The sequence below is a fragment of the Anoplopoma fimbria genome, chromosome 4, assembly GCF_027596085.1.
Source record: "Anoplopoma fimbria isolate UVic2021 breed Golden Eagle Sablefish chromosome 4, Afim_UVic_2022, whole genome shotgun sequence".
NCBI classification, from domain to species: domain Eukaryota; kingdom Metazoa; phylum Chordata; class Actinopteri; order Perciformes; family Anoplopomatidae; genus Anoplopoma; species Anoplopoma fimbria.
Window position 1 is genome coordinate 12446957 of NC_072452.1, and position 24753 is coordinate 12471709.

The following is a 24753-nucleotide window of genomic DNA, read 5'->3' on the forward strand; positions in this document are numbered from 1 at the left end:
AGGTGCTCTTACTGTGCTGACGATGGTTTTAACAAGAAGGGACAGAGCATGAAAGCAAATGGAGTAAACCAATGAGTGGTTCCATAAACCAGATTGTTAACAGAAGTTGTATCTTTTTCTTCTGGGTTATCCTGAATTCTCTCTGTAGAGTGCTTGATCAAGTAATCCATCCAGCCCAGAAATCCAGATACAGTAAAGGCCAATGGAGCCAGCAGGTGGTTTCCACTAGGACTCAGCGGCATTGAAAGGTCAAAGTTCAACCAGTGCCACCATATTTTCCACTCCACCTCATGAAAGCGATGGGTTTTCTTGTCATTTTGTTTTTTATCATCAGGCATACTGGAGATTCGCTCTTCTTCTCTACATCTGCGGTGGCGTTTGTTAACATATATGTACATCGTTAGTTACCATGGCTGGTACTGATTAGGTGTTGCTGTGGCGATAGTGTGTGAGTGGCGTCCAGCGGCAGCTGGGAGGGTGCTGTGGTCACTCGTGACGGTCATTGCTGGGGGAGTTCGGATGGCTGTTTCTTGGTTTTCAGAGTGTCTATGAGAGACTGGACTCCACGTTTCACGCTGGTGGTCACCCGGCGGGTCACCGAGTCTGGAGAAGGTGAGGAAGAGGAGCCAGCACGTTGGGAGGGGGGCCGTGCCACCAGACACTTCTGGTACCGCAGCTGAGAAAGAGGAGGACATGGTTAGATTATTTTTTATCATTTGAATTCGAGGTTAAAAGGAAGAAAATATAAGTACAAGGTGTACTTATTAAGGAATAGTTAAATAATACATATAGGATATTAGACGAGAAGCTTGATACCACTCTCATTTGTATAGACTAAATATGAAGCTGCTGCCTGCAGCTGAGCTTAGATAAAACAATGTCATAGTATTGTATGTCATACAAGTCATACAAAAAAGGTCACAGTATAGTATGTTGAAAAAAAGCATACAAATTATAGTAGGTAGAAAAAATCTTTAAAACATATGCAATGTCAAAAAAGTAAAAAAGAAGGGATAGTATAGTAGTGTAGTGTCTCCGAACGGACACTACACTAGTTTTACAAAATGCAGAACTATTCCTTTTAAATAGAAAACCTTTTAATATTATTTCAGAAAAGTGAGAATTCAACTTAATATCTAACATCATCTCATAATCATTTCATAATAAAAGACATCTAAACTTACCACACACGCTGCCTGCACAGCCTCAGACACACTGCCTGCGTTGGGGTCGCACCAGAACACATGACACTGGAAATGCTGGCTCCCAGTGTCCATAACGAAGGCGAATGAGTGCACATCTCGTCCTACGCCCATGAAGGACAAGAAACGAACCCGACACTCCACCAACACCTCTTCATCCTCTTCCTGCACAGACAGCCAAGAGCAAAATTAAATATGCGTTAAACTCTCTGTAAGGTCTTTCTCTCTAATCAACGAGCACATTCACATCTTGAATTTATCTGTTAATCCTCAGGACAGCAACAAAGGGGCCTTGCCTTGTCTTTGATGACAGCCAGAGTGGTGTCAGCAATACTCAGTATGACAGGAGTCCAGTCCTCTTTGCCTGTGGAGGACACCAGACTTTCTATGGCCCCATTAATGATGTCCATACCTGAGGACAAAACACAGGAGAGCCTGAACAGTGAGACCGTGCAGGATGTGTTATGAAATGTGCTTTTCGGCATTAGTTCAGATTTACCTATGGGGCGAGACACCGATATCATACCCAGATACAGCACATGAAACTTCTGCACCAGCTCAGTCTTTGGCATGGGAAACTCTGAGGAAAGAGAAAACACACATACACATTAAAACGCACACACACAGACCACCCGCAGGGAATTTAATCACAGGACAACATCTAACGCAAAGTTCCAAAAGTAACGTCCACACATGATAATTGGCTTGAACTTAGGAAATAAACAAACACTTGTGAATATTTTAATATTTTAAGGGTACTGTTGACATGATTAGGGCATGAAAAATGTATTCACACACAAGCATGAAGAATTTCAGATTTTTCTGAATAGAAACCCAGCTGTGCCTGTTTACACTGGCCTGTAGGCTGAAAGGATGAGTGAATGAGGATGATCATCACCTGCATTTCAATTAGCACACAAGTTAACATCATTTACCCTCAGGATTGCAATACTATTTACACACCATGCAATTCTATGCGTAAGCTTGAGATGACTTCTGACAAGGTAAATGCCAAGTGCTAAAAGTGGTTAAATATTTAACTGCACAGTTTAAAGATGTTAATCATCCAATGCGCTAGTAGACAAAATTATAAAAATTCTGCACATTACTAAAAATGGCACAAGCATCACCCTCAAAATGGTTACATTAATTATTAACTATTGGTTGTTTCTCTATAGTCAACATGGATTTGAGAAAGGAGGCCCTATTGCAACATGGAATTAATCATTAGTGAGTCATAATGAAATGGTCGCTATTATTGAATGACATTCATTTCAGTGAGCAAAAAAGCCATTTATTAATACAATTAACATCTGTAATGTAAATAAATATGAAAACTTTGATTTGGAGTTTTAATGTGCTGACCATGTACTGTAATGTCTCTGGTACTGGGCGGCCAGGGACTTTTTTCTGCACTTATTAACACAAAATCCACATAATATGTTTTGAATGCAATATTGAATAACAACAGGCCAGATACCAAAATGTATCACACAGGTTTATTACAAATTGCCCCTATAAACTTCCCTATATGTATAATTTGAACATTTTTGAACTTTACAACCCCTCCGTGTCTTTTGACACATTCAAGTGTGAGATGAAAGCACAGAAAGATCTGTGAATAATTTGAATGATGTTATAGTAATTTAATTTTTTTTTACATAATGACTTAAAAGAGTAACTTAAGAGCAGTCTGAGAAGCAGTGTTTTGGTGACCCCTCTGACATCACACCCAACCAACAGTGATGTCACGGTGTGCTCCAGGACACCATGACATCACTGTTACAATTCACCTCAGCAAGGTGAGAAGTTACACCACTTGAGGTCCGTTAAGTTAAACTTTAAAAAGAGATAAACCAGCCAACATATGACATTTTCCTCATTTGAGTTTCATCCCATTTTGCACAATCCACATCTTTATTATTGAGTGCAAAGATTAACAATTCATCATGTGATCGCTATGAACTGATAGAGGAAAATCAATCAGAGGAAATGGCTTTTACCTGGATTCACCTCATCAGTGTACTCCATGAAAAAGTTAGAACCCCTCATATCTCACACATTCAGTATGAACTGCTGAAGCTCTGACATCAGTAATTAAATAAATGATGAGTAGGGTTTTCATACATTAATTACATTTTTAAAGTCAGACAGGCCAGATCCGATGAGGACAGCAGGGCCATTATCCCGGTGTTGGCGCCCATCCTTAATCATTGGGTGTTAATCTCTTTAAATGTTTTCGAACAGGGGATTGTTTAAACTCCCAGCCACCCTGAAGGGATCTTATCGAGGCGAGAACAAGAACTGTTTTCCTTCCTCTGGCTATGCAGTGAAGGGACCTCTAGAGCTCACTGGATGATCCCACTGTAAGGACAACGCCTCTCACTGGGTACCAACTGGTTTTTCAGTTAAAAGACTAATAGTTCAAGCAAGTAATAGCTTTATAAGATGTGAGGGATGTTTCACCAATGAGTTCTTTGATCATGTGGTTGGGATGGGCGCCGTGGAGCACCAGGCCTCGCCTGAAAGAAACACTAATTGGGTTTTAATGAGGTCAACTTCCTCTGTAAGTGAGGAGCCGATATAGTTATTTTATATTCTGATGCAGGAGCTATTTTCCCCAAAGCTCAGCAGATACACACACCAGCTGAAGTTACAGCAGAGGATGAATTGTGCCGGCACTTTTTCCTCTTTCTTCCTATAATTACTTGGGACTGAGAGGAACAAGCGGTGGGACATAGCGAAATAGGAAATGGTGAATAGAATTAGCGCACGGAAGATAAAAGCTCAGTGATTGTGGAGCGAGGAGCTGTTCTGAAGTCAGCATTATCTGTGTGTAACTGAACCAAACACTGCTACCTTTTTTGTAAGCAAATGTTCACGGTCGCTCCTGCAGCGATAAGGTCATTTTTAAGAAAACACATTTTAGATGTGAAGGAATGCTGTAATGTGAGACAAGAAACCACAGCAGGGGAGATAACACACGGCTGACAAATCCAATTCTCTCATGAGGGAACTACAAAAGAACAAGAATCATAGAAAAGGATGTGTTTGCATGAGTGTGTGTGTGTGTGTGTGAGTGTGTGTGTGAGTGTGTGTGTATACCTTGTAGGGGTACATCGGTGCCGGTCTGGGAGGAGCTGCCAGCTGCAGCCTTGGCACTTTTCCTTTCAGCCATAATCTAGAGAGGAAAGGAGGGAAAGAAAGGGAAGACGAAAGAGTAAGAAAAAAAAGTGAGAGGAAAGCGATCAGAATGGGAATTGGAAAGACAGAAAGAAAGATTTGGTTGATATAAAATAAGGATAAAAAAAATATTTTATAGCAAGGAATTAATAACACGATTTAAATGACAAGACTGGTGATATATATATCAGTATGTATATATATATATATATATATATATATATATATATATATATATATATATATATATATATATTATTGTTATCAACAAATCCAATGAAAAGTCCAAACCCAACAATGTGCAAGTCTTTTTCTCAACACTTGTTTCTACTGAAGATGCAAATCTTTTAAAAAGGGTCATAAATATACACTTGAATTTTTGCAAAAGGGTAGTTTTCTTAAAACAGCTTGGCGCTGTAGTTGTTAGTTAATGTTGCTCCAAAAAGAGTAAACTGCATATTATTGGGGACTATTTTCAGCCATTTGAATTTGGTATGCGAGTCACTGAGTTAGTGGATTGACACAGAGTTAAACAATGTACAGTGCGGATCTTAATTATATTGAAGGAACATGTATCCCAGTGCAACAATGTAGCTTACTGATGTGTTTTCAGTGGTTGTTGGACACTCATGGAGCTTCATAGCACAGAGTAACGGGTAAATCTTGTTAGAATATTAATTCATCGTCTGTTTTTGTTCTTTTCATGGAATTTAATGACAATAAAAAAAATATTAGATATTACATTACATTACATTACATTACATTACAGTCATTTAGCAGACGCTTTTATCCAAAGCGACTTACAGGAAGTGTATTCAACATAGGTATTCAAGAGAACTACTAGTCACCAGAAGTCATAAGTGCATCTCCTTTCTTAAACAAGCATCTTAAAGCATAAGCCAGAGCAAAAGTATAGTGCAGAGGCAAATTACTACGAAAACAATAATTGCAACAGACTAATACGAATATAATAAGTGCTACAAACTACTACGAATAGGATAAGTGCAGTAAACGAATACGAATTCAATAAGTGCAGCGAACTGATACAAATACAGTAAGTGCAACAACTAATACGAATGCAATAAGTGCTAAGAGGAAGGCTCAGGGTAGTACTTCTTGAAGAGGTGAGTTTTCAGCCTGCGCCGAAAGATGGGCAGCGACTCTGCTGTCCTGATGTCAGTGGGGAGTTCATTCCACCACTGAGGGGCCAGGACATTATTACCAGCCTTATCCTTTAAAACCATTACTTACAAATGGCATATCTAAATTCATCCTTCTGAAAAAAGAGATCTCTCTCTCTCTCTTTTCTTTGCTTCTGCTCTCATGCTGCAGTGCACACACTCTTTAAAAAGTGTTGAATAGTCTGCATGGCCCCTGCACTGAGCTGCTGCACTCTTCCTGCTACAGATACTTGATTAATTGTAGGTGTCATTAATCAAAGTCTATGGTGAGTCTGCAATTCTGCTCACAGGGGAACATGCGAGAAGGAGACACATGCACATATACACACACACACACACACACACACACACACACACACACACACACACACACACACACACACACACACACACACACACACACACACACACACACACACACACACACACACATAAAGGAAACCTGCTGTGGTGCTGCACAGCTGCAAGACTCAGGTCACCAAGTTCCTCCGCTGCAGTGAAGAGAAAACTACCATTGTGTTTTAAAATAGGCTGTGGGAAAAGTCATAGAGTCATAGACATAGAATTACAGACACGCCGATTCACACTCCTCCCTCAATTCAGGGATGGAGATAAGATAAAACAAATGGGAAAAAACCCATTCCTTTTTAAATGGGTCAATAGCCTCTATGGGAACAGATCTGTCGCTCCAGGTAGACTCATCCTTTACAAGGTCAATGCCGGTCCAATGACAGACTGGTTTCTCTGAACAGAAGGGTATGTGAGCTACATCACACCACGTTGATGTATCGAGCACATCCAAGGAGTCCTTCCAACAAGATTGTTTAACTGATATATAAATTATTGATTAATATCACATAATATTGCTTTGTATTTCATATGCTTCTAAATCTAATTTCCAAACATACCGTGACTATACATCTTTCAAATGATTTTCTTAAATCTTTTTATGTGTGTATGATTTTAATGGATATCAAAATATAATGTTTGCAGCTGTGACTCATGCAGTGTTCATTTCATATCTCTTGTTCAGATTTGACTTAGATGTTTGAGTAGTTGCGCCACTTTCCATTTCTTTCTCTTTTTTACAACATTTTTTATGACATAATGTACTATGACTTTTACGGCATTTTTAATTTCATACTGTATTATACAATGTTTTATGGCATACTATACTGTGACTTTTCTGCATGACATAACTTTTCATGATATTTTGGGGATACTATACTATTACTTTTTATGGCTTCTATTTCATGCGACTAGATTTAAGAGGAAATAATTGTACTTTTTATGCCATAACATTTTTTTTGACAGCTTTGGTTACAAGTGTAGTTTAATAATACAATTACAATTACAAATCAACAATAAATTATGATATATTTTGTATTGGTTAGGTATACCCAGCAGTGTATATCAAGTAATAAAAATGAGCTCCACCTTTACCAGCTGCAAGATTACAATTATAAATGTATGAATGCATCAAAGATTATAGTCATATAACATGATATATATGATTCTGAAATGAGCCAGAATCATAACTTATATTACTTTTGCTACATTCAGTATATGCTGATGCTAATGCTTTTGTAGTCATACTTAAGTTCGTTTTTGAACGTAAATGCAGCTTTCAGTTGTACAACTTTTGTGATGCTCTCTGATGAAAAGTGTAAATTCTAGGATTAATGGCGATGGTCAACCATCTAAATCCCCTTTTAAATGTTGGCTAAAGAAATATCAATACATTATGCAATGTTTAAGCTTCTCCTCTCAAAGTCACTCCAGACAATGAAAAGTATTTTAGTGAACAAATGAATGAATCCAGTTCTGAATGATTTACTGCTCTGAAGTGGAGAGCACAGGTAGCTGCGGTAATGCTAGGTGAGCAGGACATCTGGATATACTGAGGAAAGTCTGTCTGTTGTATTACTACAGAGCACTGTGAAGTAAGCTTCTCCACTAACCTTGAAATGTAACAATGGTAACTGTAAAAAGATGCCGATGCTCAAAAGACATACAACTTTGACTGGCTTCAGGGTAAAAGTTAATTATCTTTGGTTTGAGCTGGGCTCCATCATTTCAGGGTGGAGCTCTCTCCAGATGAATAAACAACTTTCATGGAGGGTTTTTGACATGGCCAAAAATCTATGTGATTTAGAGTAGAGGTCATTCGGGCACAACGATGAGATGGCATTGCCTAAGGCACAGCTTGGTCACAATGACACACCTGGTGTCCATGAAGCTGACATAGGGCGACAACGCTTCAGCTGCCACTCGATCATATAATGGAGCCACAGACATCAGTGGTTCCAGTGAGGGAGATTAAGCCACTTACTAAGCTCCTGCTGTGACCTTTGACAGAGCTCCAGTTCCCAGTGGTTCAAAGGTCATAGATTCTGATACTGTTTTTTCAAGTGACAGATACATCATCAGTGCAATGTACGATGACGAGGCTTCAGCCGTCATTGACTTACATGATGGAGTCTCAGGCACTGCTGCTACTTCCAGTCATGAAGATTGAGACAGTTCTTCTCAGATACAGCCACCACTTATTCAAATGATGAAGCTGCAGCTGCCATTAGACCTGCTTGTCTAGAAAACGTCAACATTGACCGTGATGGAGCGTGCTAGGAGAATCTGTGTCTGCGGATCTGCAAATTCTTCTGTTGAGCGAAAGGAGCTAAACGACGAATAAATCAAACTGATCCACAACAGGCCTAAATGACTACTGTATGTTTCGGCATACTCGTGAAGTCATGTATGAAATTTAAAACTATGGGCCCTCTTTTCATGGCAACCAGCATCCCAACAGTGGTATGTTCTTCACCTTGAAGTTTGCTCTGCTTGCGTTTGCCCAGTACAGTGAGCACTGTGCACATGTGGGAGGTGAGGCGCAGGTAGGAGGTAGGAGGTTCATTCATATGAAGCAGTGCATGGAGAGTTGTTGGTATTTTAGTGGAAATTGGGTTTTAGACTTCGTGCTGAGAATAGACGTTTCAAAACCACATCTGTTTATGTAGCATCCAGCTGGTGCCAATCTGAAAAGATTGTTTCCTGCATCCAATAATCCACTGTGCATGATGCCTAATTTTTAAAGGATTTCGGTTAGGTGATTATCATCAATGCGAAATATCTTGTAACTCTATTTTATTTACCAGGTATATGGTATTATATATAGATACACACACACAGACACACACATACACATGCTGAAAACTATTTTTCTGGCTCTGTAACCTGAATCTTATCTCGTCTCCTCGCTTTAAAGGCTCTTAAAACTTCCCTCTATCTCTCACCTCGGCTCTTACTTCTCTAGTAAAAGATAACAGAAATCTTGTCAGAACACTGCAAATGTGTTTTGGTCTCCTGGCTATTAGTTTTTTTTATAACATGCATGTAGGAGTAGCATCTGAGTTACAACCTTAAAAAGTATCTCTGGATAACTGCCTCAGCACAAGAGTAGATTTACTTCTCTCTTCAATTGTCCCCCTGATTAAAGCTTGATAGCTTGTTTCAGAGCAGCAGAAAAGCTCCTTCATGCGGAGTCGGCGATGTTGACACCCACCTTGGAGCAGATTTCGTGGAGATTTGTCGCGATGGCTGCGGCAGGAGTATCACATCGGAACACGTGGCACTTCAGCACACGCGTGTTCTTGTCTCTGGCCACGTAGGCAAAGTCCCTGAAACACGGACAAAAGACACTCAAAGAAACAAAGAAACCTGATGGACCTCTGCAGCAGATTGATACCAAACATGTGGCTTTGTTAAAAGCAGCAGCAGGTAAGAATATCTGTTGTATGATAATAATAATAATAATAATAACCTAATCAGCTGGGCGATCATCAAGCCTTTACTCTTATTTTCTATTTAACTTACAATGAGTTGTACAATGTCATTTTCGTTACACATTCCCCAGCTTATATGTGGAAGGAAACAAAACAAAACATATGTATATAAGAACAAACCCCAATAGAAATCACAATTAACTGACGGAGAGAAAAAAAGAATCATTTCAAACAAAAAATAAAGAAGCAAATCAAGAAAGAATAAAGCAGGTTGCTTCTCCCATATGGAGTGAATCAATTATTGTAGCATGTAGCATGAGCTAATTATTGTGTTTATGTGTGTCCGATGAGGGAGAGAACACTTGTGGGTTATTTAGGGTAAAGAAAAACACAAAACATGATAAACACCTTCACTGCATTTTCAGCCCATCATATAATTCTATGCCTTTTGTAAATTTGCCTTAATGACATTAGTTCCATCTCATAACACTTTTTCATTCCATATATTGTATGTCGGAGGTTTTATCCACTTAATGTTAATACACTGAATAGCTAGTAGATGGTTTTGTTTTTCAGCAACTAGAGTATAGCTTTCCTTTCAAAGCCCCCTGGTACTACTCCTTGGAGAGCCATCTTTGGACATTGTTGCGTATTAGGATTAAACACATCTTCCCAGAGGGCACCTATTTTAGGGCCAATATGTGCAGATATGATTGCCAATTTCTCTTTTACATTCCCTTCAGCATTTTTTTCTCATCCCCGTCATTAGAACAGTTCTATTGGGATGGATTTTACATATTCTTTTATTCAATGTTGTAAGGAGGTTACTTGTAGCAAACATTTTTAAAAAAAGTCCGTCCTTTGATATGTCTTTCATTTAGAAACTGGATCTTTCCATCCCCACTCTGCATCTGGTAGAGTTGTCAACTGTTCAACAATGGAATAGAGACCCAGCAAGATGAATTGCAAGAAATGTTAAAAATGACAACACATCATTTAATTACACCCTTTTGCATCATGATTTACTGTATTTACCTTTTTCTTGTTGGAGCTCTGCTCTAATTAGTTCCCTCACTTCATGTGCAAATGTTGCTTAGTTATTTATGTCATTAACAGCCTGCCATAATCTTTGCTGGTGTTGCCACTGGTCATGGTTTAATAAATGAAAAGATAACTTAAAGCAACTTTAACATGTGGCATGTTGTGTGCTTTCGCTCCGTTAACAACAGGTTTCTCCGTCCGTAGTCATCCCTCAACTGAAAATGGTGGTTGCCATCTTTTGGGCTACAATGACACGCACAAACACAAACACACACACACACACACACACACACACACACACACACACACACACACACACACACACACACACACACACACACACAGCGATACAGGAAGGCTGATATGTGTCCCAGAGCCTGTGGAACCATGTGCCGAGCACTTCACAGTGGTGCCACATGGAAGAAAAAGGAGAGTACGAGGGTGAGGATGACAGGGGAAGCTCCACGGGGAAAGAAACTTTCTGCAGAAAGTGGGTGGGAGATGAAACAAGGCTACATGTGGGAGATACACCGCACACACTCACACACACACACACACACACACACACACACACACACACACACACACACACACACACACACACACACACACACACACACACACACACACACACACACACACACACACACACACACACAAGATGAAAGATAGACAGATGTCTTCCTCATTAACAGGTGAGACAAGCTGCGGAACAAAAAGGTAGGAGGATGTGTTTCTAGGCAGGAAATGAATGATTGAATAAACAGAAGCAGAGTGAAGGAGTGGAGTGGGGACATACAGAGAAGCCAACTGGATGGCAGTGTGACCAGATTCAGCTGAGCATCTTCATGCACGCACACACAAACACACCACACACACAAACACACACAGTATACACTCCAAAATAAACATAGACACAAACAGGAATATGGCATTTATCACAGTGGGCTCTGTGTGTTTATGAGTCCATTATCCGGACTGTCTCTTCAGCTTAATTGTGTTCCCACACACTTTGGGTCGATAATGATCTGCGCCTGCGGCCAGAGAGGAAAGTGCAATGTGACGTGTGTGTGTGTGTGTCTGTGTGTGTGTGTGTAGGTGTATGCATCCAGTGCGCTTCGTTCAGGGACATTTCAACACTGTGTCACCAATGCAGCAGGAGTGGCCTCGCCTCACATTCTACAAATGGTTCTTTTATGACTTCTGGCCCCTCTCTAGGGGATCAAAATGCTATAAAACATCATGCAACCCTTAATAGGAAATAACCCGTGGCCCGCTGATGATTTAACACCAGTGATTTAGACCTTTAGTATTTGCTGCTGCACTCCTGTGGAGAGCAACAGCGACTCTGGATGGAGCAAAGCCGCTGATTTGATTTCTGTGGTGACAGCGTTGATTGCACAAGAGGGGGGTGGGAGTTTGGTACAATGATTATTAAAAACAAAAGAGAGACACGATCACAATTGAAAACACCACAAAGGGCAGTTACCTTTCTCTGGGTCCCAGGAAGCAGAAGGGAGGAGGGGAAAAAAGGGAAGGAAGCGAGGAGGAAGAAAGGAGGTTGGTGAAGGAAATAGTAAGGAAAGAATGAATGAGTTTTAGAAAGAAAAAGGGATGTTGAATTAAGAGACAGGAAATATGGAAGGATTGTGTTACACCAAAAAGATGAAGGGGGAGCAGAAGGTGGAATAGAAAAAGCAAGGGGGAGAAAAGAGAAAGACGTTAATACACACAACATACTGAATCAGAAACAGTCAAGATGCTCTTTCACCTCTATTACAGTATTCCTGTGAGATGTGTATTTTATGTTATTTGTGTGTGTGTGTGTGTGTGTGTGTGTGTGTGTGTGTGTGTGTGTGTGTGTGCACTGGAGCTCAGGTCTGTGTACTTTTCATTTCAGTGGCTTAAATCGTTCCACTACATTATGACACAGCACACCTTTTCTGTTAGATGTGCCAACATAGAACACACACACACACACACACACACACACACACACACACACACACACACACACACACACACACACACACACACACACACACACACACACACACACACACACACACACACACACTAATGTTGCTGCAGCTTTCCCTCCCCCTACTCCCTGTTTCCCTCTACCTCTTCCTCCTCTCAGTCTCTCTTTCATCCTCCCCTTCGCATTCGCTCTTTAATCTTCCTCTCCTCGTCTCTCTCACTCGTCTACTCACTCTCTTTTCTTTCTACAACAGGAGAAGCCCAAAAAAAGAACAAAGATGCAACACAGAATGACTCATATCAACAGTGTAAGTCATCACAGCCACTCTCTTCCATATCATAGTCTGTGACGCTCCATTATCAGCAACACTAAAAAGGAGGCACAGGCTGAATAAAGTACCAAGGGCTAATTCAAACATTGAATGCCTTTGATTCTTGGATGATCCACTTAGTAAGAAGCCGTCTGCGTGTGTGTGTCTGTGTGTGTGTCTGCACGTATTAAAAGGCATCTCTTTCCTTCTGGGTTTCTCGTCTGAATTTCATTCAGGATTTTCTTTGCTCCAAGTCCATTTACTTGCCATTCTACTTCATCCTGCTTCATTTCTAATTCAGATATGCCTTCTTCACTGTCAGTCACTTTGGTGAAATTGGATTTCAGTGTTGAAATTCTGAATGGTCCAAAATCTGCTCTCCACATACCTCTGCAATGTTCCCCTTACTTTATTTTTTTCACAACTATTTGCATATGAGTGCCAGGCTGAAAGTGTTGCGAATGCCTCTTTACTACCATATTACTGATGGACAAACCACATCACACCGGATTAAAACCCCAGACAGACTCCTACCTCCCCAAAAACCTACAGTTTTCTCATGAACATACTGATTTTACTTTTACAGCACAAGACTGAGACTGAGCCAGCAACATCTGGAAATGTATCATTTTCACTCTGTTTTGGTCTTTACACCTAAAAACTGAACATTTAAAAAAACAAGGCATATTGAGATTTTGGATTACAAATACTTAAGCTTGGTGATGAAAGGCAATAAAAGGCAATGACAAAGCGATGATATTACATGTTTCTGACTGATCACACGAAACAGGTACTGTCATTAAGTCACATTTATGTTTACTTTGTAGGATGACTTTACAGCCATAAAATTGTGATTTGATGAGTATTTCGGGGAAGCAGCGCATTTTTTACCAACAAACTCATTATAATTTACAGTATTTACAAAAAAGGATTCTGTTGGTAGAGGATAATTATTTTCATTTTCCTTTTTATTTATGAATTTTTTACAAAAAGACACATTTTGTTTAAACATTTTAATTAGCTTTCCAAAACCCTACATACATAATGTTTATGTTATTGCAGAATGTAACAGGATTTGAACATGACCTCAGTGCCCTGCCGTCTACATGTTGGCTGTAACGCATTCTTTTATAGCTTGCCAACCAAATTAGGAAAAAGAACTACATCAGACTTGTTGGCTTACTTTGGTATTGAGGATCCCTGACCTCTGTTAATGGAGAGTGTGACACATGCTGGAGAGGGAAAGGCATCCAATCAATGAACAAGAGAAGATGAATGACACATAGACCTCATAGATGTAGGGAGAGTTTTTGGGAGGAAAGTGAGGTGGTAGGACAGAAAAATAAAATGTTGAGAGAAAAGCACGAGGCCAGAAAGCCAGAATGAAAAAGTGGGAGTGAAGCAGAGAGGAACGAGGTGCGAGACTCACTAGGGGTTGGATTGCGGAGGAAGAGATTGAGAGCAAAAAAGAGAGGTAGAAAGAGGAATGACATGAAAGGTATGAAAGCAGAGAGATGAGTTAAAGCAATACTCCCACCACTCGTGCTTTTTCTCTCCCTCTCTGTGCTCCACATATTTCCAGCGCTGTATAAAGGATGACTGACTCACTACTACCAATCTCCCTTTGATCATGATGGCTGTGAGGCAGGCTCGCCTGGAGATGATGCGTACAGCTCGGAGATTAAATGAGGTCACGGCTGCAGATGTATGGTGAACTGGGTTTGAGAAAATCGCACAGAAGCATCAGTGTCTGCAGCTCTGACATCAGCCCATCAGTAGTACATAAGCACTGTGTGTAGTAGTAACATTAGCATATGTACACTTGAAGGAAAATCCCACCCTTGCAAACATAAACATGGTTTCAGTTAAGTGCCTGGTGCATTCCCCCATTTCAGTTATATATTTAGATCCCCTATACCTGAAATTACTTTACCATTCATTAAATTGCATAAAAGCCACCAAATAAGGTGTAGATATATCAGAAGCTGCTGACAAATGCTGAAGACAAATGCTGATGACGAATGTAAGAAGAAAAATATCTATATTGGGAAATGCTGTAGAGCACTGACTTTGAGGTTAGGTGTGAAATTGATGTATTTTCCTCCATTATAATGGTTTTCTGCATGAAATAAGTCTATTGATTGTGAGTGTAAATGCAAGAAAGCTGCAACCAAAGCCTGATTTTTGCCACTCATGTTTGAGATGATGGTCAATGAGCTGTGGCGACGTGCTGAAAATAGGGACTGTCTTAAAAGTGTAAACATTCCTACCGTCCCTCATCTCTACACTGTCTTCTGTCAAATAAAAGCCAAAGAAATCATCTTAAAGAAAATCAACCTTTGGAAGGTGGGGCTCAAATACTAATGCTGTTTCATTCTTTGATTTATTAAGGTACATTGGGTAAGATATGGGAGAGCTTTGGTAAAAAAAAAAAAGAGCTTAACGTTAAACTCCACATGATGTCACATTGTTTACTTTTTACCAGTTATCCATCAAACAAAGAAAATTACAACAGTGAACTACTAGGAATGGAGGTGCATCAGCAATAACTGCTTTGTGTGAAGTGTTGATGGTTTTGCAGTGTCGTTTTGTCTTTTTCCCTTTTAATTTTCTGCCATAAACAAAACCACTTGCAAATGTACTGCTCAATAATTTAGACAATTTTCACTGATAGTACTGTATAATTCAAATTAAAGTAGTTTCGACATACCTCAGACAGAACGACTTTGCTGTGCATCTTCAGGTGCTAAAATGGCGTAATAAAAACTAAAGTGTCCACAACTGCTGTGGTAAAAGCGGCTTTTTAAGAGGCAGTGGCAACAACATGAACGTTAGTAGTCCCCAGCCTGCTCTGCTGTACTTTCTTCTGCTCTGTGGCTTCCAGTATCACTCAGAAGAGACTCTCCAAACCATCTGTCACACGCACACAGAAACACGCAGAGCGCCGTGGCATCACACACACTTCACGCAGACTTCAATTATCAAACAGCTTTACAGAGTGTCTGGGTAGTGCAGGCCGCTATGCTTATGCACTTCCATATGCTAATTGCACAGCCAAATGCTGATTAGAAATGTCTGAGGAGGAAGTTCTTGTGACTCTCCCGTCAGCAGAAAGTAGACGGGGAGGCAGAGAGGGCCAGGTGTGTGTACAGTGTGTGTGCGTGGGGGGAAATATGCTCTACTTATTGATTGCATCTGAACTGGTAACTGTATGATTACTGACGGTGTTGTGACTTTGGCTTCAGTCCAAAGTGGATGTGGATCTGATCCAGTTTTGCAGTGAGATGCAACGCTAAACTGTGACAGGTGAGAGCAACACTAGAGTGGAGACAACAGCTGGATGGTGATTTAGAGGAAAGCCCTTTCATCACACTGTAAAGAGAAATAAAAAAACACCTCACAGGTATATTTAAATTTAGCAGCTGTTTCCCTCCAATTTCTTTCTTTAAAAAGCTTTATTTTCTTGCAACACTTGCATGCAACTCTTGTTTTATCAGCTTACTTAAAAGCCTGATGCAGCGTAAAATCATCCACAGTAAAACAAAGCACTCTGCAATTTCCTTAAGATGAATACAATTATCAGTACAAAGGCAATATGAGCACAAAAAGATGACAGCTTAATAATATTCAAGAGAAGTATAAGAAAAAGATAAATCCAGCCTAAAGCTTCCTTTGTAAGTGCTTAAAAAGTGAGGGAAGAGTTCTGCGGTCACAGCTTTCAAATGCATTAATATTTTGATTAATTCAAATTCTGTTGATGGACCTTTTTAATCTCCATTTATTCTGCAGGAAAATTCTCAATTTTCATCCGTCCAAACTCAACAAACGTTGCAATAGACTGCTGTGAGGACGCTGTTTTTCAAAAAATTGCACCCCTGAGTGCTGATAATTGTGTTTGCAGTAAACAGCGTATGTAGCTCATGACTGAAGTTAATTGTAGTTGATTGTAATGGAATGTAGAATAGGGTGATAAAAGTCAAAGATACAACCAGAAAGAGGAGATGCAAAGTAAACACTTTACAGGGCCATTAATCGGACTCTACAGAGCTGCTGACAGATATTGGCTTAGTTTTACAGTACTGCAATATTGATGCAATGTTAGTGTCCACTAACTGGTATTTACAAGTGTGTCTTTGGCATGCTTAGATATCCAATATTCTTATTAGAGCCTGACTAATACTGGATATTTTTGATATCACTATCAATATTTTGAGAAATAAAAATAAATTGGCAAGTATTCATTTTTGAAAGCATTTCTGAAGGATCCTCTGCATTTGGTTATCTAATTTTAAATAAATAGTTTGAATTTTTTTTCTAGCAAGCAGCTAGCCTGGCTATCTCAAAAATCCACCAACCAGAACCTCAAAAGCTCATTGATAAGATTTAAGTGATTAATCTCCAAAAATACATTTAATGTAAAAATTACAATATGTGGTTTTAGAGGGGCAAAACATGGTCACCTCACTGCTGGGACAACAAGAGTCCGGAGAGTCAATGCAAAAAAAATCATTATTCAGTCGCTGGGTGTGTTTTTAAACTTTGGACATAGCCAAACTGTTCTCAGTTTTTATGCTAAGCTAAGGTAGGCGCCTCCAGGCTCTACCTCCGCTGAGTAATACCAATCTTCTTTCTACTCAACTCTCAGCAACAGATTTCCAAAAAACATATTTCCCAAAACTATTCCTTTCATGGTGAGATGGCACAAAGACAGTGTCTATGGAGCAGGATTTTGGAGTTAATTTGGACTTGGACTAAAAGCGACACCAGTAAAACCACAGATGCACTGGAGAACTTACAGTCTTTGTGACAACTGAGCAGGGTAAACCCCTCTGCAACCTGGTGAATTAGTCATGGCCCAACAGCCATTAAGTCCTAATGTAGAACGTCTGTGCATAATTACCTCTCTACACCGTAAACTTGTTTACAGCACCAACATGAGCAGCAAAAAATGAGCTCCAGGACCAGAGGGGGCAGCGAAGGAGGAGGAGGTATCTCATGACACACACTCCCTGTCTCTCAACACACACACACACAAACACACACACACACACACACACACACACACACACACACACACACACACACACACACACACACACACACACACACACACACACACACAATCACCAATATTGCCCAAGGCAGCAGAGAACTAGGCCAAAATCAAGTCAAAATAAAAATAAAATTGTTGTCTACGGTGTATTAAACAGCGTACACAGCCTACGGCATTGCTTGTGTGATTTGAGCAGACAGTTGACGTTGTTTACAGCAAAAGCAATGCAGAGCCCTCAGAGCCTCTGCATCGTTTCTAAGAAAACGCACAGACTTACAAAGCTGATGGTGAAAATGGTGTCTTACTAAAAGGGAGTAACGCACACAACCCCAGTTTATGTTCAGGCAGCTTTGTGACCCAATTCCAAGCATTCGATGTGGTAGAGAGGCAAATGAAAGAGGGAGGGGCAACAAGCAGAGGAGACACATACACAGCATCCATGTGTCAACACTCATCCTATATCATTACATATTTAAGAGCAGATATAGGTGGGTGGGTGAGATGGAAAGGCAGAAAGAGAGTGTGTGTGGGGAATGAGGGATGAAGGGGGAGAAAAAGAGTAATTCTGGGTGGGCGAGAGAGGGAGAAAGATGATGTCCTGCTGTTCTCTCCACTCTTGATCATTTATACATCACACTGCTCTGGATTCAGTGTGTGTGTGTGTGTGTGTGTGTGTGTGTGTGTGTGTGTGTGTGTGTGTGTGTGTGTGTGTGTGTGTGTGTGTGTGTGTGTGTGTGTGTGTGTGTGTGTGTGTGTGTGTGTGTGTGAGAGTGAGCATGTGTGTTTACACAACCGCTGATATTCTCAACTGAGACAGAGCTTCAGTGAGATGTCACTTCAGTATGACACCCCCATGCATGATCTTACTAATGTCAGTGTGTGTGTGTGTGTGTGTGTGTGTGTGTGTGTGTGTGTGTGTGTGTGTGTGTGTGTGTGTGTGTGTGTGTGTGTGTGTGTGTGTGTGTGTGTGTGTGTGTGTGTGTGTGTCTGTGTGTCTGTGAGGGAAAGAGATAAACAGAGTGTGTAGGAGAGCGCAGGGATTTGGTGTCGGGTTAGTGTTGAGTTATGCCGAGCTCTACTCACAGTGCAGTTGTTTTCATATACTGTATGCATATAACCTAATTAGCTTCATGTGCCATAAATCATCACGTTTCCTACATGCAGCAAACCGTAATTAGTTGTCTCTCTCTCATTCTACTTAAAGTAGAACTACAGAAAATTTTAAAGGGTCAGTTCACCCAATTTACAAAATAAAAATTCTGCTTGATTAATTGATTCATCTGTTGTGTTCTTTTTTAAGCAAAACTAACATATCCTTGTTCCTTGCTCCTCCTCTAGGTCTTATTTTATGTTAAATTGATCATTTTGGTGTTTTGGACTGTAAATCAGAATTTAGAAGACTTGGACTAAAATAATTTGTAACAAGCATTTATTAGCCCTCACAACTAATTCATTACTTAAGAAAATATGAATAATTCCTGTCTCTAGTGGTATCTACTGTAGAATGTAGACAGCTTGGGTTTTATTTGAGATAGTCACCTCTAAGATTTCTGCTGTGAACACTTTTCCTTAAAATATTTTGTGTTGACTTTAACTAAAGTTGACTGTGTGTCATGTGGATTATCAAGGCAGCACCTTTCTTTAAGGGGGGGAAGCAGAAACCTGGGCAGGTAAGGCCAAAACTGTCTGTACGAGTAGATTCCCCAAAGGGTAGGTAAAATGGTGCTTTTTTTTTGTGAACTGGCATGGATGTTGATGTTACATTATTACAAAAGCTAAATAAAATATATAACACAGTTCATGTCTTTAATACAGATATTGTTGTTTGGTTTTATTTGAGTTGTTAAATGAAATTGTCTTATTTGGGAAAACAATTTCATCCAGTTAGTAGCTGTTCTGGAGCATTCAATCATATCATATGATCTTCATTGGTAGTCAAGGAAATACATCTGTTCAAACTTAATGTTTAGAATGAAATGTTTAACTTTATAACAAATTAGACTCCAGCCAATGCATAAACAAAAACTAGACTTGATTGGGTTCCTTCTGTGATTACTGGCTTTAATCCTTACAAACAGGGACGTTAAATAGACTTCATCCCAACAAAGCTTCCAATAGCAGGTCTATCTCATTTGAATTAGAGGAGTTGGTCACAGCCAATTAAAATCAAGTGTTGGGACTCGTTGCCCTGTGGGGACCTAAAATTAATTTACGTTTTTTCTTGCATCTATTTGCAACTCATCTGATTGTGAGTAGTCTGATTCTGAGCTGCAGTAAGATTTGAAATAATAATCATGAAAAATTATTCTAAACACACTCAGTAAAAATAAGTAAATCCTTTGAATAAAGTGAGATATTGATTATGAAATAACCAAGGGGAGATTAATTCACCACCTCACACAATTAATCTGCTATGCCCATCAACAGCTGCCCTACAGAAAAACAAACCTTTATCAAACACTTCCAAACAAGTTGAGTATTCAAATATATTCATCTTAAACCGTCTGTGGCCACTTTTGAAGTCTGAATAGATGGACGGGCTGCAGGCAGACACTGACTGCACCAGTGTCCTGCTGTGTTCAGCTCTGTATGATCAGCGAACATCAACATCACCTCACATCGCTGCCCGCCACGGCCCGGGACCAGCGATGGTTTATCGGGAGATTTATTGGCTCATGGGGCAAGGGAGGGGATCTATAGGATGAAAAGTAGGAGGGATCCGTATGGAAGACAGGGATTACAGCAGGTGTGCCTAACAATGCTAATGTAGAAGAGAGAGAGGGAGGGAAAGAGAGGGACGGTACGTGTAAATGCAAGATAGAAAGAAGAGATGTTTTTTAAGGTTTCTGTATTCCTGAGTGTCTTCGCTTTTTATTCTGTGTGTGTGTGTGTTGGTGTGTGTTGGTGTGTGTGTGCGTGTCTGACATATGACTCTGGGCTGGAGAGTGAGTGGGGACACAGCTCCAACCGTAATGACCCTTCAGAGAATGAGGGGGTTCTGGGAGGCTGGGTGGACAAATCCTGACACCAGGCATGTGTATGTGTGTGGAGAAGTAGGAGTGATGGATTGTGGGTAGATGGAAGGAGCTGACGTGGAGGAGCGATAACTTACAGGGCAAGATAGAGGTCTGTATGGGGCTCAAATCGGGGCAGGAGTGGGATGGAAAGGCCATCAATCACTCTGGCGTCTATCGAGTGGGTCTAGGTGTTCGGACCCCGTCCCTGGGGGCCGTCAGAGGGGGCCTTGCATGTTGATCAGGGTTACAGGGGCCTTGACATCAGCAAATAAGCTGCGGTTCAACCGGGGCGTCACGATTGGAAGAGTGACTGCGACAACAGAAACATTCACAAACTCTCTTCATTGACATAAATGGAGTTGATCGCTAGGGTGTGTTCAGCATTTAAATATTAATGATACTGAGGGCTTGTGTCTCTAATCTCCTCTTCTCTTTTCCTCTTCTCCTCTCCTCTTTTCTTCCCTCTTTTCTTCCCTCCTCTCTTCTCCTCTTCCCTCCTCCTCCCTCACCTTTTCTACATGCCACAGCTGTCCACAGAAGGTCAGCAGTGGGGGGAAATAAGTGCAGGGAATAAGCAAGCACTGCTGCCCACTAATGAATATGAATGAATTGTAGATACAGTGTGTGTTCGTGTCATTACGTGGTTGTGCATGTGTGAGTGCGTGTGTGTGAGTGCGTGCTGGCACATCTGCTGATGAGCCATTAGTGAAGAAAGGTGACGATAATTTGCTTTAATAGCAGGAAACACACATAGACATCACAGGGCTATACAGAGACACCACGGAGGCGTACATCACAGAGGCACACACCCTCGGCTTTAAAACACCAAAGTCTCAATCCTAATAAGTGTCACACGGCAAGGACAAGAAAACAAGCAGGACCTGCCCCCTTAATGTCGTAAATCATTTGATTCAGGCTTTTTGTTCTTCGCTTAGTGCTTCCCTGCTCATCCCTCATCCTCCTCTTTCCTCCTCCTCCTCTGCTTGTTATGGGAGATACTCAAGGAGAGAGAGAGAGAGAGAGAGAGGGGGAATGTCCACATATGCATACGGTGAAGGCATTTATCATGTACACACACACACACACACACACACACACACACACACACACACACACACACACACACACACACACACACACACACACACACACACACACACACACACACACACACCTTCACCTAGGTATCTATCCTCACTTAATCAAATTCAAAATGCAGTGCAAGATGTTTATGTCAAAAAATAGTAATATTTTGGCTCTGCAGAACACACACAGACATGAACCAAGTGCAATATCAAACAGCTCCAAAAAGGTATGCTGTGCACTCCCTACAGCTCATCGTCACTCTTTAATCCTGTCTTTCTCAGTCCCCACTTTGCTTACTTTATCTCTCTCTCACTTCCTTTTCATTCTTTCACTCTATCTTTTTTTCCCTTTCTTATCTGGCTCCCTGAACGTCTTGCTCATGTCTCAGTGACTCCGGCTGCAAACCTGCTGCTGCCAGCCTTCATCCCTAAACCTGACAACTAGCCAGCCAGGGAGAGGGGGGGATAAAGTATACAGCTTGAAGTCAAACACACAGCAGGAGGCTGAAAAGTAAATGAGGGAAAAATTGAAGGGAAAGCTAATGAATGAAAGTAGGGCTGGGTGCTGTGCGTTGGGTCCTCCACACAGACGGAGCAGTTGGAAATCAACAGAGGAGAGAGAGAGAGACGTTGGGTAATGTTGAGACAGAAAGAGAGGCAGTAATGAATGACTGTTTGAGGAGAGATGGATGGATGCATGGATGGATGGATGGGGAGAGCTAGAAGAGTGAATGAATAAGAGATAGGGGTACTCACACAAGCAGACATGCTCGCCCCGTTACAGACGACTACTTCCTTGCCTTGTTAGCTCCAAAACCACGGTGACATTGCTGTAGCCGCGGTACCCGGGGGTAAAGTCCTCCTGTCTGCCTCCTCTCCTGTTCTTCTTCTTTTTTAATCCTCTGGGGCTCCTTTTTCCCTTTTTTTCCTCCTTCCCCTCCCCCTGCTTCTCCCTCTCCTCCTCCTCCTCCTTCTCCTCTTCCCCTCTGCTACACCTTTTCTATCCCTGTCTTCCTCTACGGTCGGCTTCCTTTGCTTTGCTCCCCCGGTCCGAAGAACCTCCTGCAAAGTCCTGCCGTGTCCTGCTCAGTGCAAGCAGGGAAGCATGCACTGCCTCTCCCTCCCTCACTGGCTCTCCATCACTCTGTTTATACCCCCCTCTCTCTCAAAAGCAAAGCCACTTTTTTTTTTTCTGCACTCTCCCTATTTGTCTAGAGTATCTTCTCCTCTTCCTCAGTTGCTGCTCTCTTTGTCCCTCTCTTGTCTTACTGAAGCTGAAAAAAAGGAAACGCTTAGATCCCGTTAAAGTGCAATGATGGGACAAACAAAGAGAGGCAGAAAGAAGAAGAGGCAAAGCGCAGCCAATGGCACAAGAGGGAGGCAAAGAGCGCTGGAGACAAAGAGTGGAAATAGCGCAAGAGCTTTACAGACAGAAAAAAAGGGGATGGAGAAGAGAGGGGGGAAAACACAGACACACCCGCTCATTCACCATCACACACATACACACAGAGTGCTCCAGATATAGACCTATGACTTCATCAGTTCAAGCCAATGTGCCGTCACACACACACATGCATGCAAATGTCTGTACGTGCACACAAGGGTGTGCACAGAGCCGGACTTGCTGAGTGCTCCAAATATAGCGTCATGACTTCATCGAGGAGCTAACCCCCCCACCCCGCTTTAGAGACAGGGGGACTCATTCATATTGAATCAAGCTGAAGGGGAGAAGGAGAGAGAGAACATTCAGGACAAGACACGGAATATTCCTGAGATAGATGTATTGAGAAAGACAAAAGAGACGGAGAAAGAGATGGATGGAGAAAGCAAAGGGAGCTTTACTTTGAGGTATCTTCCATGCAGGCATTCAGGCTTGTCAGTCTTACACTAGACAGTAGAAGGAGTATGTGGACACGTATGTGAACAACCAGACTATACACCAATATGTGATTGTCTATCTCACTCACTCTATGGGCACTAATATGTGCTATAACAGCCTTCACCTACCTAACAACCAATACCAACTAAGATGACAGAAACATCTCACCAGCACTGCTGAAGCTATCGCACCAGCAGCCCTCGGCAGACTCACTAAGTAACCGGTAAATAAATAAAAACAAAAAAATCGATCATGACTTTACTATATATGCAAGAGCCTACTCAACAAACACACGTGTTAAATAATAAAGAGAAAAATAATCAAAATAATAAATAAGCCTCTCCCATTTCATTCACTGACATACGATAAGCCCCGTGGCTATGAGCCAAACCTACCTACACATCAGGAAGCAGATGGATTATATCAATAATTTAATGATTGCCTCCTAATACATGCTGCAAAACTGTGCAGATCAGTCCAGCAGCCTTCAGCCACATGGGTCAATACACACACATTCCCCCTCAGGCCAGGGTTAATACCGTTCATTTTTCTCCTTTGATAAACACAGAAAGAAATTGACAAGAGCATATATGTGTCTATAGATTATCCAACCTGAATATACAGAATGAAAATGCCAGAGAATGCAATAGTTATTCTACTATTAATATGTAATAATTATAGATAATATTTCAAATGATGCATTCTCTGTCATTAACTTTCTGTATGGTCAAAATCACTTCTTTATTGAGCTGGCTTTATGTGCAGGGACATGATGCGTTGAAATACATTAAGACATCAGTCAAACTGTTGCCACAACATTGGAAGCCCACTATAGTTGAAAAATATCGTTTGTTGCATTGTTATAATATTTTAATCTAATGGGTCTGCCCAAACCATGAGAAACAGCTCCACACCAGAAGTACACATGAACATCGTCTACAGACTTGAGTGTACTCAGTTGCACTTTATCAGCTTCTCTGGATGCACAGTCTTGACTATAGTGCACTCTAGTGGCAGGACAAAGCTATTCCAACCTCCA

The 24753-nt window shown here is 41.0% G+C and overlaps 1 protein-coding gene across 1 annotated transcript in view; it reads right to left on the reverse strand.

Annotated features, from left to right (window-relative positions):
- Positions 1–499: 499 nt before the first annotated feature.
- LOC129090333 (amyloid beta precursor protein binding family B member 2) overlaps positions 500–24753 on the reverse strand; it is a 32392-nt gene continuing 8138 nt past the window's right edge. The window contains exons 9-15 of the mRNA XM_054597952.1: positions 11879–11884; positions 9129–9243; positions 4308–4383; positions 1702–1782; positions 1499–1614; positions 1185–1367; positions 500–676 (exon numbers count right to left, since the gene is read on the reverse strand). Coding sequence (XP_054453927.1) covers positions 500–676; positions 1185–1367; positions 1499–1614; positions 1702–1782; positions 4308–4383; positions 9129–9243; positions 11879–11884 — 754 coding nt within the window. The remainder of the gene's footprint in view (positions 677–1184; positions 1368–1498; positions 1615–1701; positions 1783–4307; positions 4384–9128; positions 9244–11878; positions 11885–24753) is intronic.